The 20743-nt window shown below is 35.5% G+C and overlaps 1 protein-coding gene across 1 annotated transcript; it reads left to right on the top strand.

Moving 5' to 3' along the window:
* LOC18784792 (K(+) efflux antiporter 2, chloroplastic) lies at nucleotides 9635–20476 on the top strand. The gene is made up of 21 exons (XM_007220235.2): nucleotides 9635–9904; nucleotides 10256–12013; nucleotides 12624–12795; nucleotides 12872–12962; nucleotides 13483–13619; nucleotides 13753–13812; nucleotides 13923–14042; nucleotides 14772–14840; nucleotides 15293–15358; nucleotides 15657–15746; nucleotides 16324–16428; nucleotides 16510–16638; nucleotides 17187–17396; nucleotides 17937–18086; nucleotides 18391–18444; nucleotides 18555–18613; nucleotides 18899–18965; nucleotides 19043–19219; nucleotides 19407–19463; nucleotides 19708–19782; nucleotides 19895–20476. Exons 2-21 carry the CDS (start codon nucleotides 10353–10355, stop codon nucleotides 20015–20017), a joined length of 3672 nt encoding a protein of 1223 aa, XP_007220297.1. The 5' UTR covers nucleotides 9635–9904; nucleotides 10256–10352; the 3' UTR covers nucleotides 20018–20476.

Genomic DNA, 20743 nt, shown 5'->3' with positions numbered 1-20743 from the left:
CCTCATGAAGCGCATCACATAATACCCGCATTCGACATTGCTGGGTTGCTTTGGTGTGCCTGAGAGAGTTTTCCAAATTACATTTTTACGTCCTGCTCGGCCTATGTGGGTATTATATATTTTTAAAGCACTGTTCACGATGTTTTTCGCCTCTTCGTCGACCACACGATGACCTGGCAGAGGATCCAGAAAATAGACGGTCTCCTTCTTTGCTCTTACAATCAGCAAGATCCAATGACGGCTGCACAAAATTAATATAAAAACGACGGTTATTTACAAAAACGACGTATTATAGTATTTCACACGACGAAATAAAGTAGATAACGACGACATTATACATTTATCACGACGACAAATAAATACCGACGTGGTTAGTAGTTTCAAACGACTAAATAAAATAAAACACCGACGTGGTTAGTTTATAATCTGTCATTTATTGAAAATCATAAAAACAAAATCCTAAGGAGACTAACCCTGGATTGTAAGGCATCATGAAAAGCTGTTCACCGTCTGTCTTCTGAAGTCGAGCTGCTACCAGTCGTGATCTTTCAGTTATTGTGCCAGAGTTGGCACTAACTGTAGCAGGGTCGATAAAGCCAACCATACTGCACATATTGGCTTTTTTCAAAACATCGTGTAAGTACCTAAATACATAAAATAATATAAACAAGTCAGCAAAAACAAACACGACGGTTATGTATAAAAAAACGACGTATTATAATATTTCACACGACGTACTGAAATAGATGAGGACGTTATAATATATTTATCACGACGGTTGTTAGTTAAGACGACGTGGTTAGTTAGTTAAGACGACGCAATATATAAACCAACGAGTTATTATTTTAGAAGTACAAACCTCATATATACAGCCAATACAGTAGCTCCAATTTCTTCCATGCCTGCAAATTGTGTAATATCTTCAGGCAGGAGGAAGGTATCGCGCTCACCACCAAACACCTCCTTATCAATTGTAAATTGGACTGTCTTATCCTCAGGCAGGAGTGTCGTTTCCACAAAACGACAAAGGGTTTTTAAAGAAGATGGCGCCTCCATATTTGAATAAGCACCAACTTCAATAACCTGTTTAAAGAAATAAAAAAAATGACGTGGTAATTCAATAAAGACGACGATTTAAGGAATAAAACGTCGTCTTAAAAGGATTTAAACGACGGTGAAAAAACGGTCGTGGTAATTCAATAAAGACGACGGTGTTATTAATAAAGCGTCATCTGAAACCATTTAAACGACGGTGCAAAAACCGTCGTTTAAATATTTTATTACGTCTTAAAAAAAGTCCGCCGTCTAAGTTTTAAACAAACGACGGATTATATAAAAATATCGACGTCTGAAATTTTGAAAAACAAATAAAAAAGGCAAAGTTATGTGAACATACCTTGTCGTCATGCTTTTCTTCATCTTCTTTCTCCTTTTCTTCTTCCTTCTCTTCATCTCTTTTTTCTTCTTCCTTCTCTTTATCTGGCTGATGTTTCCCCATTTTGGCAGTATCATCCTCCAGATGTAGGGATCTCACATCACCTCCAGAGCAGCTAGCTTTGTCAGACATTGGATTTTTGGGGCTTTGGCTAATTCTTGGTTTAAGCATGCTTGGAACAAAATTGGGAATTAATTGGGAAAGCTGACTCAGGAAATGCTCCCTCTCAGCCTCTACCAATTGTTTTGTCCTAGCCTCCATCCTTAAGGCCTCTTCCCTTGCCTTAGCCTCCATCTTTTTAGTCTCTTCTTGAAGGAGAACTCTTAAATTGTCCTTCAAACGGTCGTCAAAGCTCAACCTCTGTGGTTTGGGCAAATTGAAATATTGCCTTGGGGAAACACCAGCACCAACTCCCCTCAGTCTGCCTGGATGCTCGGGGCCCAAAGCCATGGTCAGCACATCATTGCTGCCATCTACTCTGACTTTGCCTTCCGAGACTTGTTTCTGCAATTCATCCTAAAAAAAGATAAACAAAAAAACACACGACGGTTATTTATGTACAAACGACGTATTATATAATTTCACACGACGCAATAACGTATAAACCGACGTTATTATAACTTATCACGACGGTAGTTATACCGACGTGGTTATTTATTTAAAACGACGAAATGAATAAACAACCGACGTCATATGCTATAATTAAAGATAACAGAGTAGTGATTCCTATTTAGACCGTTAACGACGTTTTTAAAAAAGTTTCGACGTGGTAATATCATTCACACGACGCGAAAATGAACCACCGACGTCTTATGCTATAATTACAGAAAACATAGTAGTGATTCCTATTTAGACCTTTAACGACGTTTTTAAAAACTTTTCGACGCGGTAATATAATTCACACGACGAAAAATATAACATACGACGTAATAAGAATAATTCACAGTTTAATAAAAATTTAAAACAGAGTGATAGTAGGCTTACAATTAATTTTGCTTTCTCTGCCACCTTTGGATCAGGGATGTTACCATGTTTGTCCTGTCTAGCTCTCTTCCATAAGGTAGATCGATCAATTTCTACCCCAGGCATGGTTTCCTCCAATTGATCCTCCAATCCAGCATATCCTTTTCGAGACAATCGATGATTGTACTCGAGTTTCTCCCTAATCTGTGCATGTTGAGAATGCACAGACTCAAAATCTTTGGATAGCCTTGAAGCTACAAAGGCATCCCATTGTGCTTTCTCTATGAATTTATATGTTTCAGGGGGTTGGCTTAATTTCTCCCTGTCATTGGTGTATGGAAGGATATAATGCCTCGTTAGTGTAGACTTGAAATCCTTCCATTTCTTGGAAGCAGAAGCTAAAACAGAGGTCTTGCCCCCTTGGCCTACGACAAAAGCCATGTCAACTGCTTCCCAAATCTGCTCCTTTATATCCTTGGGGATTTGGGACCATTTCTTGTCCACAAGTGGGATCCTGGAGCGTGCCAACACACCAATATACGACTGCATCTCAATATGTGCTTGGCCAACACCTTTCCCCCTTTTATTGTACTCAACAATTGGCCTCAGTTTCTGAAGCTTTCTCTTCACAACACGAGGCATTGTGCTCATACCTCGACCAGTCTTTGAATCATCAGAGATTGTTGTCTGGCTGGTTTGTTCTGTCTCAGCAGATGATGAAGCAAACTTCATCTTCTTCGAAGACTTCATCTCCTTCGAAGACTTGTCTTGAGGAGCTACCATTCCAAGCTTCTTGGAGCCAGAATCCTTAGTTTGTTGTTGAGAAACCATTTTAACAGACAAAACTGCAAGTGAAAATATTTCAGGAAAACATTAAGAACACAAACGACGGTATTAAAAAAATACGACGTATGATATGATTTTAGACGACGCAATGAAATAATCTCAGACGTAATAAATGTTTAAAACCATTATTTATATAACGTCGTGGTATATATGTTCACACGACGTCAATAGTAATACACCGTCGTGGTAAACTATTATTTATATAACGTTGTGGTATTTATGTTCATACGACGTCAATAGTAATACACCGTCGTGGTATTAACATTCACACGACGTAAAACAATAAGATATTTTGTCGTCTATATTAGATACCAACCCTAGTTTCTTTTTCTTTATATTTTATCAAATAAGGGAAAAACAAAAACCATTGTTCAGAGAAATCAAACCTGCAATTAAACAAGCATATAAAAAAAGACTATTATTTTAAAAACAACTTTGTCAATTTTCAAACGACGCTAGAACAACTGACGAACCGTCGTGGTCTACCGTCGTCTTATTTAGTTGATGTAGTTGTCTTCAAAGTTGGAAACTTTCCCTCTTTGTCTGTATATTTTATCAAACTTGGAAAGAAGTAAAATGATTTTGGCCAGAAAAAAGGTCAAAAGATTTTTCAAACAAAAAACGTATGAGCATGCAAAACAGTAACCAAAATAGTGAAAATGAAAGCTTACCTTTTGCGTGCAATGAAAGCAAGAGGAAGATGATCGATGTTTAAGTTCAGAGACGACGAAGAAGACGAGAGGAAGACGATGAGAAACTCTGACAATGCTCTGACAAGGAAAAAAGACGAAAAGGTTTCTCTGGGAGATTGAAATTTTTAATCGGGTTTGGAAACAGTGCATGTGTAAGTCGAAAAGTTGCTTACATATAAAACCATTTCAAAAAAATAATACGGCGGTTACATTTAACTACGTCGTTTTTAACTAACACGACGCAATATTTTTCGTTCGACGTGGAATCATTTCATTTAACGTCGTTAGGTTTAATATAACCGACGTGGATTTTAATTTTTAAATTATGAATAGAATTTTTTTTCCCGTGACCTTTCAGTTTATTTTTCAATTACAGTGCGTTATAAATAGAATTTTTTTTCCGGAGGAAATTTAAAACGAAGGAAATTAATATTCTACAATATGTAAAGTTTCTTTTTTGGATGACAGATTTAAATAAAATAAGAATATAAAAACAACTAATGTGTAAGTCAAGTAGACGAAAAGTTGCTTACATATAAAACCATTTCAAAAAAATAATACGGCGGTTACATATAACTACGACGTATAAATTACAAAATACGACGGTACATTTAACTTCGGACGTGGTAAATAAATACGACAGTAGTTTGTAGGTACCGTCGTAGTAAACTCAAAAATTAAAGTACATAAGTAATAACTCGCGTCATGGTAGATTATTTAACACGTCGTTTTTATTAATTTACCGACGTGGATTCCTGTAATATACGTCAGTAATACCGACGTTGATTTTACAATTTAAACGGCGTTTTTTTTGTAAGGACCGCCGTTGGTTTTAAAAATTTATTCTATAAATTTGTCGCTTTCATTCATTTTCGGTTTACATTTAAGGTTCCAAGTTCTTCCTCTCTTACTCGCATCAAATATATGTCCACAAGAAGAAGCTTGTCAACTAGCCTTCTCACTTCCTTGATCAAGCCTGATAGGACACTTAGTGCTTCTGAATACTCCTTGCTTTCCATCAAAAGAGATGCAAGCCTGGCCTCCACTCGCTGTCGAAGGAAAGTTCGCTTCTCAGGGAAATCTGAAGATCAGATGTGCCTGATCCTCTGCTTGATTTTCTTGCCTAAGAAGATCCGTCGGATTTGTGATAGCCTCTTCCTTTATCCGTAGAGCTTCAGAAGAAGAAGATGGGTTTCAAGAATGCGATAAAGAATAGAAATGGCTTCAGATGGCCTCTAAAGCATGAGCAATTGAATCAGTAGTTTCTGGGAGATATGATGAAGACATTGTCAATGCTTTGAACTACACAAGTCCTGCAGAAAGATATGTTAAAGAAACTGAAACAACGGCGGTTTTCTGTTCTACCGTCGTCTTTTCTCGTCGTCTATATTAAGTTAAGATGGAGGTAGATTTATAATTACCGACGTAGATTATTTTGTTAAACATCGTTAAGTGTACTACAACCGACGTGGATTTTAATTTTAAATTACAAATAGAGTTTTTTTTCCCGTATTCTTTCAGTTTTAGTTTTCAATTCCAAAGCGTGATAAATAGATTTTTCTTTCCCGAGGAAATTTAAAATGAGGGAAATTAATGTTCTAGAATTTGTAAACTAACACGACGCAATATTTGCAAATCTGTGTCATCTGTTAAGATTATGATGTGGAACAGAGTTCCATCTGGTAAGATTTCGTAACCCTTGGGATCTCAGACAAATCTGATTATGTCGGCGGTGTTCTATATAAACCGTCGTGGTTATTTCAATTCTTGTCATTAAGTAGATCTACCGACGTAGGATAAGAAAATCAAAGAAAAAAATTGTTAACAAAAATTCTTATTAAGACGACCGTTAAAATTAAAGGTACGACGTATAAAATGAATAAATACGACGATAAATTTTATTGTACGATTTAAAGATAACGTCGTAGAACTATACGAGAATGACGTCGTTATATTTATATTTTCCGTCGTTGTAAATTAATTTAATACGGCGATATTTTGTATTTTAAAGCCGTGGATTTGTTTGTAATTATACGGCGTCTTATACGAAAATCTCGTCGTGTTATTTTATGAGTAAAAACGGCAGTTTTTATTGAAATCGTCGTCTTTACTTTCTACGTCGGTCGATTCATAACTTCTGCCGTTCTTTGTTGGCATTGATTTTACACTGCGGAAATCTGTTTCAAATAGACGTCGGTTGTTTAATTATGTACGTCGTTGTTTTTGAACAGCCATTTGAAACTCCATTTTTTAGTTGTCTAAGGTTGTATTACACGACGGTGTTTTTAGAACCGTCGTCTTTTTATAAACCACGACGGTTTTCACTTAGACCGTCGTTGTTTTCTGGTCGTCTTTTTCACTTTTTGTAGTAGTGTAAATTAAAACCATAGAGACCAAAAGTGACTTTTGACCTAAAAAATACATAACATCTGCATAAGAGAAAATTTTCACATAATAGAACTCAACGATTCACTGGCATTACCTTAAAAAATTCAGAATAATCTTTAAGGTATCCTTTTCAGGCAGTTTATAGTGCCTAATTAACCCCATTTTCTATTATTTGTTAGTGATTCTCAACGTTTCTTGGGGCTTATTCATTTTCAAGTTTTATATATGTGCTATAATAAATTAATATGACAATTTATGTTAATTATAACTTAATTTTCTGACATATATAAGATTGCTTCGTTGTTTGGTTTCAGGATCAATTAGGCTTATTTAAAATTTTATTTTATTTTAAGGATTGTCACAGCTGTTTCTCTGCATATCATTAGTTTGTGTTTGGTAATATATTATTGTGTATCAGGGAGTGTAATTTCATAAATTATCTGTATCTCTTTTCCTAATATATATATATATATATATATATATATATGTTCTAGTCTTTCCCTTTGTTTATTATATCTATACTTGTTAATGGAATCTCAGGAACTCAGCAAGTCAGGCACTCTGAAATGGCATTGATTGGAGTTCACCCTCGTCAGATGCAACGAGCTAGAGCAGCGTTTACAAATTGCAAGTACCAAGTGATTGTTGGGATGCCTTCGACAGAGTTTAGACGTCACGTTTATGCGTTTGGTATATTTTGGGGCCATAGGTACTTGCCAATATTGTGTAATTGCTTCTTGAAAGTTGTTCTTAATTACTGATTGAACTTCTCGATCCAAGCCCTTTCTATTTTCTTGATTCTGATGTGAAGATGTTCATTTTGTAACTTCTGAAATATTTCTCCTGTCAGTGGCTGACTTTGATGATACTTCGTTACTTCTATACCCTTGATAATTCATTATGTATAACTATAGCATTAAAATATTTTATTTTTATTTAATCAAATATTTAAATACTGTTCACTAAGTAAATAGTAATTAAAACATACTATTAATAAAGTAATTAAGAAAGAGAAATCAAGATTATGACAGGGTATAGCTGGGCGGCTATACTTTTAAAATATTCTATTTAAATCATATAGCCGTGCGGCTATACGTTTAAAATTCTATTTATAGAGTATCGCCGGCGTCTCCATGGCTAAAATATCCTATTTAAAGAGTAAAGCCGAACGGCTATACTCATGAAACACAAAAGTACAGCCGCGCGGCTATACTATTAAAATATCATTTTTAAAATTTCCTTTTTTATTAATTAAATAGTATCTTAGCCTTAGTTAAATACTTTCATTAGTAGTGAATAATTAGTGTTCAATATTTTAATAAAAATCCTAAAAATTTAGTTTTAGTTCCCAAATATTTTAATATTCCAAAAATAGATTTTAGCCTCGAAATTTAAATTCAAGTCACAACGTGATTAGATAATATCAGTTGCTTGTTGGAGTTTGATTGAAATACATGAACTTGAGTCCCACATTGGAAAATAAGAGAAAGTATCTACTCTTTAGTAGGCTTATGGTTAGGGTTTGAGGCTTGAGAAAGGTTTTGGAACAATTTCAGAAGTTAGAGTTTTTGGTTCGAGACTTAGATTTATCCAAACTAATTTTGTGGAAAGAAAAATGTAAAACAAAGTCCACAAAAAAAAATATTTATTAAGTAATTTATGAAATGAGTAAAATATTTAAACATTCACTAAAGAAATAATAATTATCCATTAAAGTAATTAAAAAGACTAAGATATTACTTAATTATATATATTAAACTAAAGAAGGGGGCCAAAAAATAAAAGTAAAGAACCTAATTTATATGTTTCAAATTTTTTAAAAAAGAAATTTTAAAAAGGTCAGAAAACCTCTCCTGATGAAATTTCGTCGACACATGTCTATCCCAGCGAAATTTGCTGGATTAGACTTTCCCCGAAGAAATTTCGTCAGGACAAGTCTAATCCTACAAATTTCGTCGGGATACACCTGTGTCGACGAAACTTCGTCGAGAGAGATTTTATTTAAAAATAAATATAAAATTAGTATCTTTTAGGTCCAACAAATTTTTATTTTAAATTTTATTTTTAGTAAATAAATAATATCTTAAACTTATTTAATTATGGCGTAACTTATTATCAATAAATAACCTATTGTAAAAATATTTGTAAGTATTTCTTTCTTAAAAATAAATTTATTTTCACATTTTCTCTTCTAACAATTCAGCCCTCTTCCTATCTTAACTTCTATTATAAGTAAAATTGTTTCGTTTTTATAGGAACAAAAGTAAAATTGTTTTTCGTATTTAAAAAAGATTATTTTGCGTTTATGACGACAGAAAAGAGGATGTATATTTAGCTTTGTTTTCCTATCATTTGCCTATCCTTTTAGGAAGTGCCGTGCACGTGATGCTTTAAAAAAGAGAAAGAGAGAGTGACGGAAATGGCAAATGGCAGCATGCACCAGATTTGATTTCTATTTCCACGTGGACCCCGCGTGAACCTGATAAAAAAACTCAAAATCCCCTTCCCTCGCTCTCCTCCGTCGTTGAATATCTTTGCTGAGTTTGCAACTCTGCGTCCTTGTCTTTAAAAAGAATATCCTCAGGCATATATAGTGGCTCAAATACAAATATACAAATATCAACACTTTTTATTTATATATTTTAAAAAATCCAAATTAATATCACCACTTCAAATCTTCAAGGGGCATTTCAATAAAAGAAAGAAAATATTCACACACTAGAATTCCTTTATTCTTTGTAAATGTAAGAAGAGAAAAATAATAATAAAAAAGAAGCGTTGCATTATAAAAATTAAACTTTTATATAACCCCATATTCTTTTTTTGCCAATAATCTTTCAAAATATTTCTTTAATTCGGGTTACTTTTAAAACTTAAAAAACAAAAAGGAAAATAAATATTGGTTGGTATCTCTTTTCTGAAACTTCAAAGAATTGCATATTTAGATTACGTTAATTAGCTAATGTACAATATGCTGATCTATGTATATTTGAGTTCGAGTTCGATGTATCATTATTCGTTAAAAGAATTTAGTTAAATTCTTTCTTTATAAGATTTACTCTTTTTCATAATATTAATAATCTTATTGAAAGGGGATATAATTGTCATGTATGGAAATAAAAGAGTTTGACAAATTTTAGAATTTCTTTTTCGTTCCAACAAATTTTAAAATCTAGCGAGAGATGTGTTAGGTACGTACGTGTGTGGATATAAGGAGACAAAATAGGGTGTATTTTCCTTGCCCCAAAAAATCAAAAAAAGAGGGCGCTTTATAGAATCTTCCCATTTTTTAACAAAAAAATTATTTATTTGGTTAATTAATTCGTCGCGAGGACGAGGCATGTTTACATTTTCCGACTTTCCAAACAGGGAGAGAAAGAGGAGGCAGTAGACTAGTCGAGAGAGAGAGAGAGAGAGAGAGTGTGTGGAGCTCAATTTCGTTTCATTGCTTCTCTCAGACTGGGCCGAACTGCTGCTCACAAAACGACGACGTCGATTGGTTCTCAGTTCCGTCATTTTCCTTTCAAACTCCGCCTTTGGATTTCTCAGCTCTTTCCCCCAATTTGGCTCTTCCCAATCGGTTAGTCCGCCTCATGCACTCACTTGCATTTACATATACGTATACACTGTACATGTGTGTTTGTCTGCTTCTCTTTGTAGTTTTTGAAACTAATTTGTATTCTGATTATTCTCTCTCTGTGTGTTTCTGTGTTTAGGTATGCATACATGTGTATATATGAGTTTGTAATGGATTTTGTTAATGGAAATGAACTTAAGTGTGTGTGAATTTATGCATGTTGTGCGCGTACGTGTGTACGAATGTGTTTGATGGGTTTTAGGGTTCGAGCTAGCTATTTGTTGTGAATCTACGATTGGATTAAGCGATGTTGATGTGTTTTTACTTATAGTATATCGAATTTATTTTTATCAGGTGTTTGTCTAAAAGTCAGTGAGAAATGAGAGTGTGCAATGTGATGCTGATTGCGATTATAGACATTTGAGTGGTTTGTGGAGGCTGTTCATCAAATATGGATCTTGCGTGTAGTTTTCGGCAGCCTAATGTGTTATGTGGCAGTGAAGGGGCAGGTTATACAAATTTGAACCGCTTCGATTCACCCATTATCTTTAGGAGTAAAGATGTTAGTTGTAACTTTCTGGGTAATTCGAGAATTGTTGTGAAAGCATGTTCCGGTAAGACGGTGAAGAGAACTGTTTGTTTTAGTGGTTGTAGGATTTCACGTTTGGCCTACAGAGAAAAAACCGATGATCATCTGTGGAATTTGAATCTGAAAATGCCTTTATCTTGTAGCTTTGGTAATGTTGTTAAAGGGTCAAGAGCAGTTTGGTGGTCGCGGTGTCAGAGTAATGACTCGTTAGCATACGTTAATGGAAATGGTCGGAATGTAGAATATGTAGAAGGTCATGATGAGAGCTCAGGAGTTGGGTCTGTTCATGGTGCTGAGTTGAGTGGTTCCAAAGAAGAGGATGGACATGAAGAACAAAAAGAAGGGTCAGAGGCACCTATTTTGGACGAAATGAGGGAATTGCTGCAAAATGCCATGAGAGAATTGGAAGCTGCGCGACGTAATAGTACCATGTTTGAAGAAAAGGCTCAAAAAATATCAGAAGCTGCAATATCCCTGCAGGATGAAGCAGAAAATGCTTGGAATAATGTTAATTCAACCCTTGATACTATACAAGAGATCGTGAATGAAGAGTGTGTTGCGAAAGAAGGTGTTCAGAAAGCAACAATGGCTCTTTCATTAGCAGAGGCAAGGCTTCAGGTGGCATTAGAATCTTTAGAGGTCGCAAAAAGAGGGACCGATTCACCGGAAATTTTACAAGAAAGTGATGGGGAACATGATTGTAAAGCAGAAGAAAAAACACTTTTGGTTGCCCAGGAAGATATTAAGGAATGCCAGGCAAATTTGGCCAACAGTGAGGTAGAGTTAAGGCGCTTACAAAGTAAAAAGGAGGAGTTGCAGAAGGAAGTGGACAGGTTGAATGAGGCTGCAGAGAAAGCACAGCTGAATGCTTTGAAAGCAGAGGAGGATGTAACGAACGTAATGCTTTTGGCAGAGCAAGCTGTTGCTTTTGAACTTGAGGCTGCACAGCGTGTGAATGATGCAGAAATTTCATTACAAAGAGCAGAGAAATCTATCTCCAATTCAATTGCTGATACCACAGAAAACAACCAAGGGCAGGTGTTGAGTGATGATGCTACTCTGGAGGAAGAGGAGAAGGTAGTCCAAGGAAGTTCTGCTGAGATTATTGTTGAAAAGGATAGAGATGTGGCAGTTGATGGTGATGTGTTGGCTGTCAAGCCTCTACCAGATAGCTCTTCTGACAAAATCAGCCTGAGTTTGGAAGACGCGAATCAATCTGTTGATTTGAGTGATCATGAGAATGGAAAGTTATATTTAGATTCTCTTAAAGAAGCTGAAGTAGAAGCTGACAAGTCAAAGAATGTGGTTCAAACTAAAAAGCAGGAAACTCAGAAGGATTTGCCTAGGGAGAGTTCACCGTCAAATGCTCCCAAGACATTATTGAAGAAATCTTCTCGTTTCTTTTCTGCTTCTTTCTTCTCTTCTGCAGATGGGACTCCAACATCTGTTTTCCAGGGTCTGATGGAGTATGCAAGGAAGCAATGGCCCAAGCTGGTTGTCGGGATCTTCCTATTTGGAGTGGGGTATGTATTGTTGTTTATACTTGTTCTTTCATTTATTGTTGCCCCTCTTTTTGCTCCCCTCTAGTGTCAGAATTCTGCGCTGAAAGATTTATCAGGTATTTTCTGACTACATTTGTGTTTCTGATCTATGTTAATCAATATTCTGGATGACATACCTGGATTTTCTGTGGAAATCTGGGAGAAAAATTGTACGCGTTTAGGAATCCTCTGCATCTAGTGTGTTTCAGGAGATGCCTAAAGAACTTTATCAGGACTGAGATAAACATGATAACCTGTTAAATTACAAATTATGAAATTCCAAAACTTTCCCAGTAAAAGTTTTCCTTTGGTGGTTACAAATTGCCATGGGAACATGATTGTATAATGAGTCATTGATTAATAGCTTCTGAAAGTGTTCCCTTCCACTAAAAATCATGAAAGCAGCTGCTACTTTGTCACCGGGATGCATCTTTTTATTTATTTATTATTATTATTTTTTAATACAGCTCTTCTTCCTTTGTTCTTTCAAAAGGGCTTTCTGTTAAAGTTTTTCCAGCTCTTATTATTAAATTGTTATTTCGGGTGTACGACTTGACTTCCTTTGATCTCAAGATGCTGAAATTTATCACAGGCTCACCTTTTATACTAATCGAGCAGAAAGGGCCGCACAACTGATACAGCAGCCAGAAGTCATGACCACTAGTATTGAAGAAGTTTCCTCAAGTGCTAAGCCTCTAGTTCGAGAATTACAGAAACTTCCTAGAAGAATTAAAAAACTAATTGATATGCTTCCACATCAAGAGGTATGTTCCAACATAATTTTGCTCCTGGTCTAAAATGTATCTTTCTACTTTCTCATTTAATCTATCTTTTTCTCAGGTGAATGAGGAGGAAGCCTCTCTCTTTGACATGTTATGGTTATTGTTAGCAAGTGTGATATTTGTGCCTGTATTTCAAAGGATTCCTGGAGGTAACTGAATCTCTATACCTTTAATATCTATTTCATGCTTGGTTGTTTTGTTTTCCATTTCAAATGTAGATAGGTGCATAGTATTTTCTGTCTTGGTTACAGAGTTGCATTGCTTTACAAGCTTTTAGAGTATGAACCATAATGTTCAGAGTTCCACCAAACACTAGACATTTACTAAATATGCTAGCTATAGGTCTTTTACTGTTTCATTTTTACTTGCTTTGCTTGTCCTATGCCCTTTCTAATTATGATCTAGACTAGCACTTATCCAATTTTTATACCACATCAATCTAAAATCCTTGGCCCTCATTACACTTTCTTGAACTTAGCTAGAATAAGTTTCATTAAGAAAATAATTCTATGGATTTGATGAGAAGTTGACAAAATTTGTTGTGAATCCTTTCCACACCACACCATCATCTGTTCTATGGTTCTGAACTACCTGGGCCTAAATATTGTGTATCTGAGATTTATGATGCCATTTAACTGATTGGTGTCATCTGTATGCTGCTATCTTTAGGCAGTCCTGTTCTTGGGTACTTAGCTGCTGGCATCTTGATTGGGCCTTATGGCCTCTCTATTATTCGTCATGTACATGGGACAAAGGCAATTGCTGAATTTGGAGTTGTTTTCTTACTGTTCAACATTGGCCTCGAGGTGGACTCTATAAATTGGATATATTGCTATTCTACGTTTGCATTTCATCTTCAATTTGATGAAAGAATTATATGCTTGATCTGAATTACAATGAGGAAAATTAACAAGAAGACTTTGGCTTTGCATTTTTTAGCTTTCTGTTGAAAGGTTGAGTTCCATGAAGAAATATGTATTTGGATTGGGCTCTGCTCAGGTGATTTTCTCATATTCATTTCGTCCTGGCCATTATTAAGATTTTTTATTATTATGTGTTATTAATAATTAAGTTTGCTATTGAATTCTTAATATGCATAATGAATGCAGGTTTTGGTGACAGCTATTGTGGTTGGTGTGGTTGCTCATTATGTTTGTGGGCTGCCTGGTCCTGCTGCAATTGTAATTGGCAATGGCCTGGCTTTGTCATCCACTGCAGTTGTTCTGCAGGTAATGGTTATGGGATGATTATTATACAAGCATCTATAATTCTATTGATTACTCATTCGAAAAGTAAATAAATAGGTAGATAGATGGTGAAATACAAGCCTCTTATATTTGAGTATCTGGATACCTTCAATACCTCCTTTGAGAAAGGCGTGTGGGGTGTGAATGTTCAATTTAAGGGAGCCTTCTTCATGTGAACAGCAGCTCACCATAACATTTTATTCGTTGATAATTTGTGGGTTAGAGGTGGAATATGGATGAATAGGTATTATTTGTGTCGAGGGCAGAGGGCAGCACAAAAGGTTGTTTACATTCTTCTGCATTGTTCAGTGGCTTCATAATATGGGGTTTTATCCTATCTTACTTTAGTATTTATCGGGATACCTAGCTCAGTTTGTTTCATTGGGTTGGCATGCTCAGTTTGTTAAAAAAAATTGAGTATGTAGGAAATTGTTCTTTATGTGTAAATTCTGGTGTGGTGGTCAGAGTTGTACAGAAGAGCAAGAAACATCCTAGGGAAGAGTTACAGGAATCTTATTTAAGGATGTTGATTGAGTGGATGACAAAGATATTGAGTTTTTCTTCTGCTCTAGATTTCTTGTTTTATCTGTGTTTTAATCTCTCCATGTTATATATGGGTTGTGTGTTGCATTTCGCATGTTTCTCCCAATTAGTTTTTTCTATAAGACTGCAAAAGTTTCTAATGGATATTCTTTTGAACTTATTTTTCAGGTCTTGCAAGAGCGGGGTGAGAGCACATCACGCCATGGCCGTGCTACGTTTTCTGTCTTACTTTTCCAGGTCATTTTGAATTTTCAAAAATATATTAAGGCTCAATTGGTTTCAACAGAAATCATTTTCTGGAAATTGACATACATTTTAAGGTCAAACTAAGAGTCTGTGGTCATCTTGATTCAACTGAACATCTAGACTCATGCTGACACATAGATCCATGCTTTATGAATCTTTGGGTTTGCATCTTTACAGTGGGCAATTATTGTAGGGTGATCAGCATCAGCTATGCATAATGCGTAGTTCCACCCATAAGCTCCTTCGATATTAGTGCCCTGCTACATACAGCAAATAAGTATCAGAGTTTTAAATTTAACGCGTGGTTAAGTGAAGTTGATGGTTATGTGTGCTGATTCTTGATAATTAAATTGCAAGCTGTTCCATCATCCATATTATTTATTCCCGTTTTACAAATCTTGGACCTAAATTAGTTACACACCTTACTTTTGGTTATTTTTCAGGATTTGGCTGTTGTGGTTTTGCTAATACTTATACCTCTCATTTCACCAAATTCATCAAAAGGAGGGGTAACATTACTTTTGCTCTCTCGAAACTCTTTCTATACATACATACATACATACATTTATATATATATACATACATACATACATTTATATATATATACATACATACATACATTTATATATATATATACATACATTTATATATATATATTATATCTCCATAAGTCAAACCTGAGCTTTCGGTTTCTTTTTTATTTGATTTACAGTTCAGTGCCAGTATTTTGACCACTTGATTCAAATAAAAAATAGTGCAGTCTACTTATTTTTGTTGTGCTAAGTAACTTCATCTGCTACTGTTCAGATTGGTTTTCAAGCCATTGCTGAAGCACTTGGACTTGCTGCTGTAAAGGCAGCAGTTGCGATCACAGCCATAATTGCTGGTGGACGCTTGGTAAGTCTTTTTTACATCTAAAGGTTTTCAGAATTATGTCAATGGGATGGTTGAATTCCTAGAACTTAAAAATACTTTTAGTTTTTGGCCAGAACTAAGAACTTGTTTAGTGTGAAGAACTAGTTGAGTACTTGACACAGTTTCATTTTTATAATATTTTATGTTTGGAATTCTTTCCCAAGCGTCAGTTACATTTCTTTTGTCTTATTTATTTATTTTTATTCATGGGAGGGGGAGCACATTTATCAAACTTTTCCCATGAGCATGGTGTAAAGTGCTCTGCCACTTGAGCTACAAGCCCCCACACATCTGTTTTGCCTATTAAGGTTGGGAAATGACATATGGTTAAGTGTTTTAGATGGCGTTACTAGTATAGAACTTTGATCAGAACCTTGATGCTAAACTATGTTCTCTTAGAATAAAGGGCCTGGAGGAGGCCGAAAATATTTTTCATATTGCTTGAGAAAACAATTTTGAAATGTTTTCATCTTTTTTACAAGCTCTCCTTTTGATCTCATCTTCTTTTAAGATTCAAGTTTGTGCCTTGAGCCTAATGTTTCCTTTTTGGGGTTTGCAGCTGCTTCGACCAATTTATAGGCAAATTGCAGAAAATCAGAATGCAGAAATATTTTCTGCCAATACACTGCTTGTTATTCTAGGAACAAGTCTTCTAACTGCCAGGGTATATTCTGCATTATTTGTTATTTGTTTTTTTTTTTGGTCATTCCTTAGAGTTAGTAATATTTTTTCGTTTCTTGAACAGGCTGGACTATCCATGGCACTCGGAGCATTTTTGGCTGGTTTGCTTCTTGCAGAAACTGAATTTTCTTTGCAGGTTGAGTCAGACATTGCTCCATATCGTGGTCTTCTATTGGGCCTCTTTTTCATGACGGTATGTGCTTTATGATGGCAATTTTTTGTGAGAGAGAGAGAGGACCTGCACTATCTCAAAAGTACTTTTTGTTATTGAAAAATAACCTCTTACAAACCCTCTGAGGACCTCCACTATCTCAAAAATACTTTTTGTTATTGAAAAATAACCCCTTACAAACCCTCCGAGAGCACACACATGCCTTTAATTGACTGGGACGTCAATCCATGATTTTCCTAGCATTTCTTTCCATACCACCTCAAGCAGTTTTAACAAAAATATATGTACCGTATAGTGAGTCTTAAATTGTCACTCTTTATGTGATGTTTGATGATCTTCCAGCTCGTCAGCATCAGCTGTCTTATTTCTTCAAATGGCTTTTCTTGTGGATTTTCAATACAATATATATGATATTATCAATTAATAATTGTAGCATTGAGAAGGATGTTACTTGAGTTCTTGACTTGGACATTGTTTCTAACTTTAGTCAACTGATACTGTCAGCCTATTGATATTAGAATGTTGCCCCTATATCTGCAATTTGTAACAACTATTTTGTGGGTTTTCAGGTTGGAATGTCTATTGATCCAAAGCTTCTTGTTTCAAACTTCCCGGTTATAGCTGGAACATTAGGACTCCTTATTGGTGGCAAATCCTTATTGGTTGTTTTAATTGGCAAAATTTTCGGAGTTTCAATAATATCTGCAATAAGAGTTGGTCTTCTTCTCGCTCCTGGTGGAGAATTTGCATTTGTTGCTTTTGGTGAAGCTGTTAATCAGGTTTGCTTCGTTTAGCCATCCTTACTGGTTTGCATTTTAACAACTACAAGGCTTTACTAAATTTTATATGGTCTCCTTGGTGTTTTGCTTCAAACATGCAAATGTAGTAGCGGATACTATGCCTTCTTTTAACGCATCTCATAGGTGTTAACCAATATTAAAAATCTAGTTTCCCAATGCTAAATTGCTCGGGTAAAAGCGTTGGTTTGACCGAATGTTGTTTTTATTAATTGATGACTCATTGTTTTAACTGAATAACTAAATAAAACACATTTCTCTTCATCTGCAAAGAATTCTCAATGTGAAAACACAGAGATAATAGGCTGATCTTTAAAAAGAAAAAAGAGTGGATCCAGAGGGTCCCACATGAATTGGTTTATTTTAAAAAAGCCTTGTTATTTGGAAGCTCTATCTTTTTGGTTGTAATTGATACCAAAAATTAGTCAACTATTTTGCTAGTTGGTGTCATATGCAGCTTAATGTCTAAGCCATTCTGCAATGTTGCTTGTAGAAGTATCATGCTAATTGAGTAAGCTGCAGGGAATAATGTCTCCTCAATTATCGTCTTTGCTCTTCCTTGTCGTGGGAATTTCAATGGCCATCACTCCATGGCTAGCTGCTGGCGGCCAGTTAATTGCATCTCGTTTTGAGGTGCATGACGTTCGAAGTTTACTACCCGTCGAGAGTGAGGTAAAATGCCTGATGAAGATTGTACTATTATGACTGATGCTCTGCCAGGACTAATTGCTGAAAAGTATTGTTGCCCACCCAGAAAATTCTTTTAATTAAGAAATTTCGGCAACAGTAATTTTCCTTATTTTATTAAAAACTCGGTTAGCACCTCATAACTGCAGCTGTCCATATGGTATCTGTTAATTTTTAACTTCTAATATCCATGTTGTGTTAGAAATGATATCAAAATATTTTTTCATTTATCTTTTTAGTTAATGTTTACTGATAATCTTGGTATCTCTTGGCTTAATTATATTTCCAGACAGATGATTTACAAGGTCATATAATCATCTGTGGATTTGGACGAGTTGGCCAGGTTGTAAAAGTTTTCAGCTTTTGTCATACACTTGGTTTGAAAATCTTAGTCAAGCCTGTGCATGTATTGTAACAGTTGTAATTTGTTTTTTCCTCTCTTTTTCTTCTCAGATAATTGCACAGCTTCTTTCAGAGAGACTAATTCCGTTTGTAGCTCTTGATGTGAGGAGGTAATCTTGAAGATGTTTCATAATTTTTCATTGTAATTGATTTTTCTATTATTACTAGCTCTGGATGGCTGTATGTTAGTCTCATGTGTATTTTACAACTACATGTTAGTCTAGCTTGTATGTACATTTCAATGAACGGTTTTTGGAGTTTATTTGTGTTTTCTTAGTCAGCACTAAGGACATTATGACGATAAAAAAAGTAAACAACGAGGCCTGACAATCTTTGGAATGGTTTCTGAAGATTGCAATTCATAATATCTCATTAACATGTTCTTTGTTGTTCAGTGATAGAGTGGCCGTTGGACGTTCTCTAGACGTTCCAGTCTATTTTGGAGATGCTGGTAGTCGAGAGGTATGTATGATAAGTTAAAAGTACAGTTTTATCATATGCAGGTTTAGTGTATGACATGCTTTCTACCCTATGAACAGGTGCTCCACAAAGTTGGTGCTGAACGAGCATGCGCTGCAGCCATCACTTTAGATTCGCCTGGTGCAAACTATAGAACTGTCTGGGCTCTAAGCAAGTATTTCCCAAATGTGAAAACTTTTGTTCGTGCCCATGACGTTGATCATGGCCTTAATTTGGAGAAGGCTGGGGCTACAGCGGTAATATTTTGATGCCTGTTCTTACTTTGCTCTCTGTTGACTGCACCTGTCTGAAGCAATCCCTATATTTAATGGAGTAGAATATCTAATGACTAATGAGTGGCTTAAAAATTGGAATGCTTGCGTATTATTCATCTCTTATAGATTGCATTCATGAGAATTTGGCTCACTCTCAAGCAACTTACAGGTTGTCCCAGAGACCTTGGAACCGAGTCTGCAGTTGGCAGCTGCTGTTCTTGCTCAGGTGAATTACTTAATTGTCAATATCTTATCTCTTCATAAGATTGCCCGACCTTCGAGATTCTGTTTGTTGTATTGTGTTAAAACTTATTCAATAGCTTTGCACACATTCTTTTCTTGTTTTCAACTTGAGATTGCAGTTCTTATTGTTTTATTTATTTTTCTCCCAAAGATAATCGTGACATTGTTCTTGGTTGGAAGTCTCTAAGATTGTCGTCTCTTCGTATTTATATCCTGTTCTTGTTCAGGCTAAACTACCCATGTCAGAGATTGCAGCAACCATCAATGAATATAGGTCCCGCCACCTTGCTGAGCTAACTGAGGTACTTGACATTCGCCTTTTATTTTATTTTTTAACACAACATATTATTACAATTTCAGTTGTGGCTCTGCTCCTGATACTTGGGATCTTCAAATTTATGTTTTTCTCTGCAGTTATGTGAAACGAGCGGAAGTTCTCTTGGCTACGGATTCTCTCGAATGATGAGTAAACCCAAACCTCCGTCTTCCGATTCTACGGATGAGAACCAATTCACTGAAGGAACACTGGCTATATAAAAAATGCCCAATTTTAAACACAGCAAAAAGGAAAATGTAGAAACGGCGTAAGCACTGTATAGCAGATTACTTCTTCCATTTTGGTTGGACCCAAAAAGAAAAAGATTCATCTTCCATCTTCCATTGGGTATAAGTTGTACAAAAAATACACTGAAGAGGCAATCAATAGCAAACAGCTGACTCTGACGCCTTTTTGTTGGATAAACTTTGTTGAATCTTTTGTTCTTGATGCATCCTTGTCTAAAGGCAGGCTGAAGACTCAGCCGACTCAGCCTATCATTTGTTTTGGGCTATGTATGGGTCTATGGTGTAGGAAAATATCATAAAATTTCAAATCTTCTCTCATGTTTTCCTTGTTTTTTGAATGGGTGAATTGGGAAAAGTATCTCCTATCTGACTTTTTGTTCATTGGAAATTTGGAATGAATCTTGGAATGGAGTGGACGTTCTTTTAAAATCACCACTTAGTTGTTTGCTTTACATATAATCTAATGGGGCAGCGATTTACATATAATCTAATGGGGCAGCGATTTACATATAATCCCTACTTCGACCATTTGCACTATTAAACTGAATATTTTTACATTTCTGCACTAGAGGATTGTATGACATTTATTAAAAGAGGAGTGTTAAAATCACTATTCATAAGATGACCAAAGAAATTCCCATATTCATAATTTATTCTTAATCATTTGAATTATATAACTCTCGTATAACTTGGTAATAT

The sequence above is a fragment of the Prunus persica genome, chromosome G2 (assembly GCF_000346465.2).
Source record: "Prunus persica cultivar Lovell chromosome G2, Prunus_persica_NCBIv2, whole genome shotgun sequence".
Taxonomy (NCBI): domain Eukaryota; kingdom Viridiplantae; phylum Streptophyta; class Magnoliopsida; order Rosales; family Rosaceae; genus Prunus; species Prunus persica.
The sequence above is the reverse complement of the archived record's forward strand: the minus strand, read 5'-3'. Positions and strand labels throughout refer to the sequence as shown.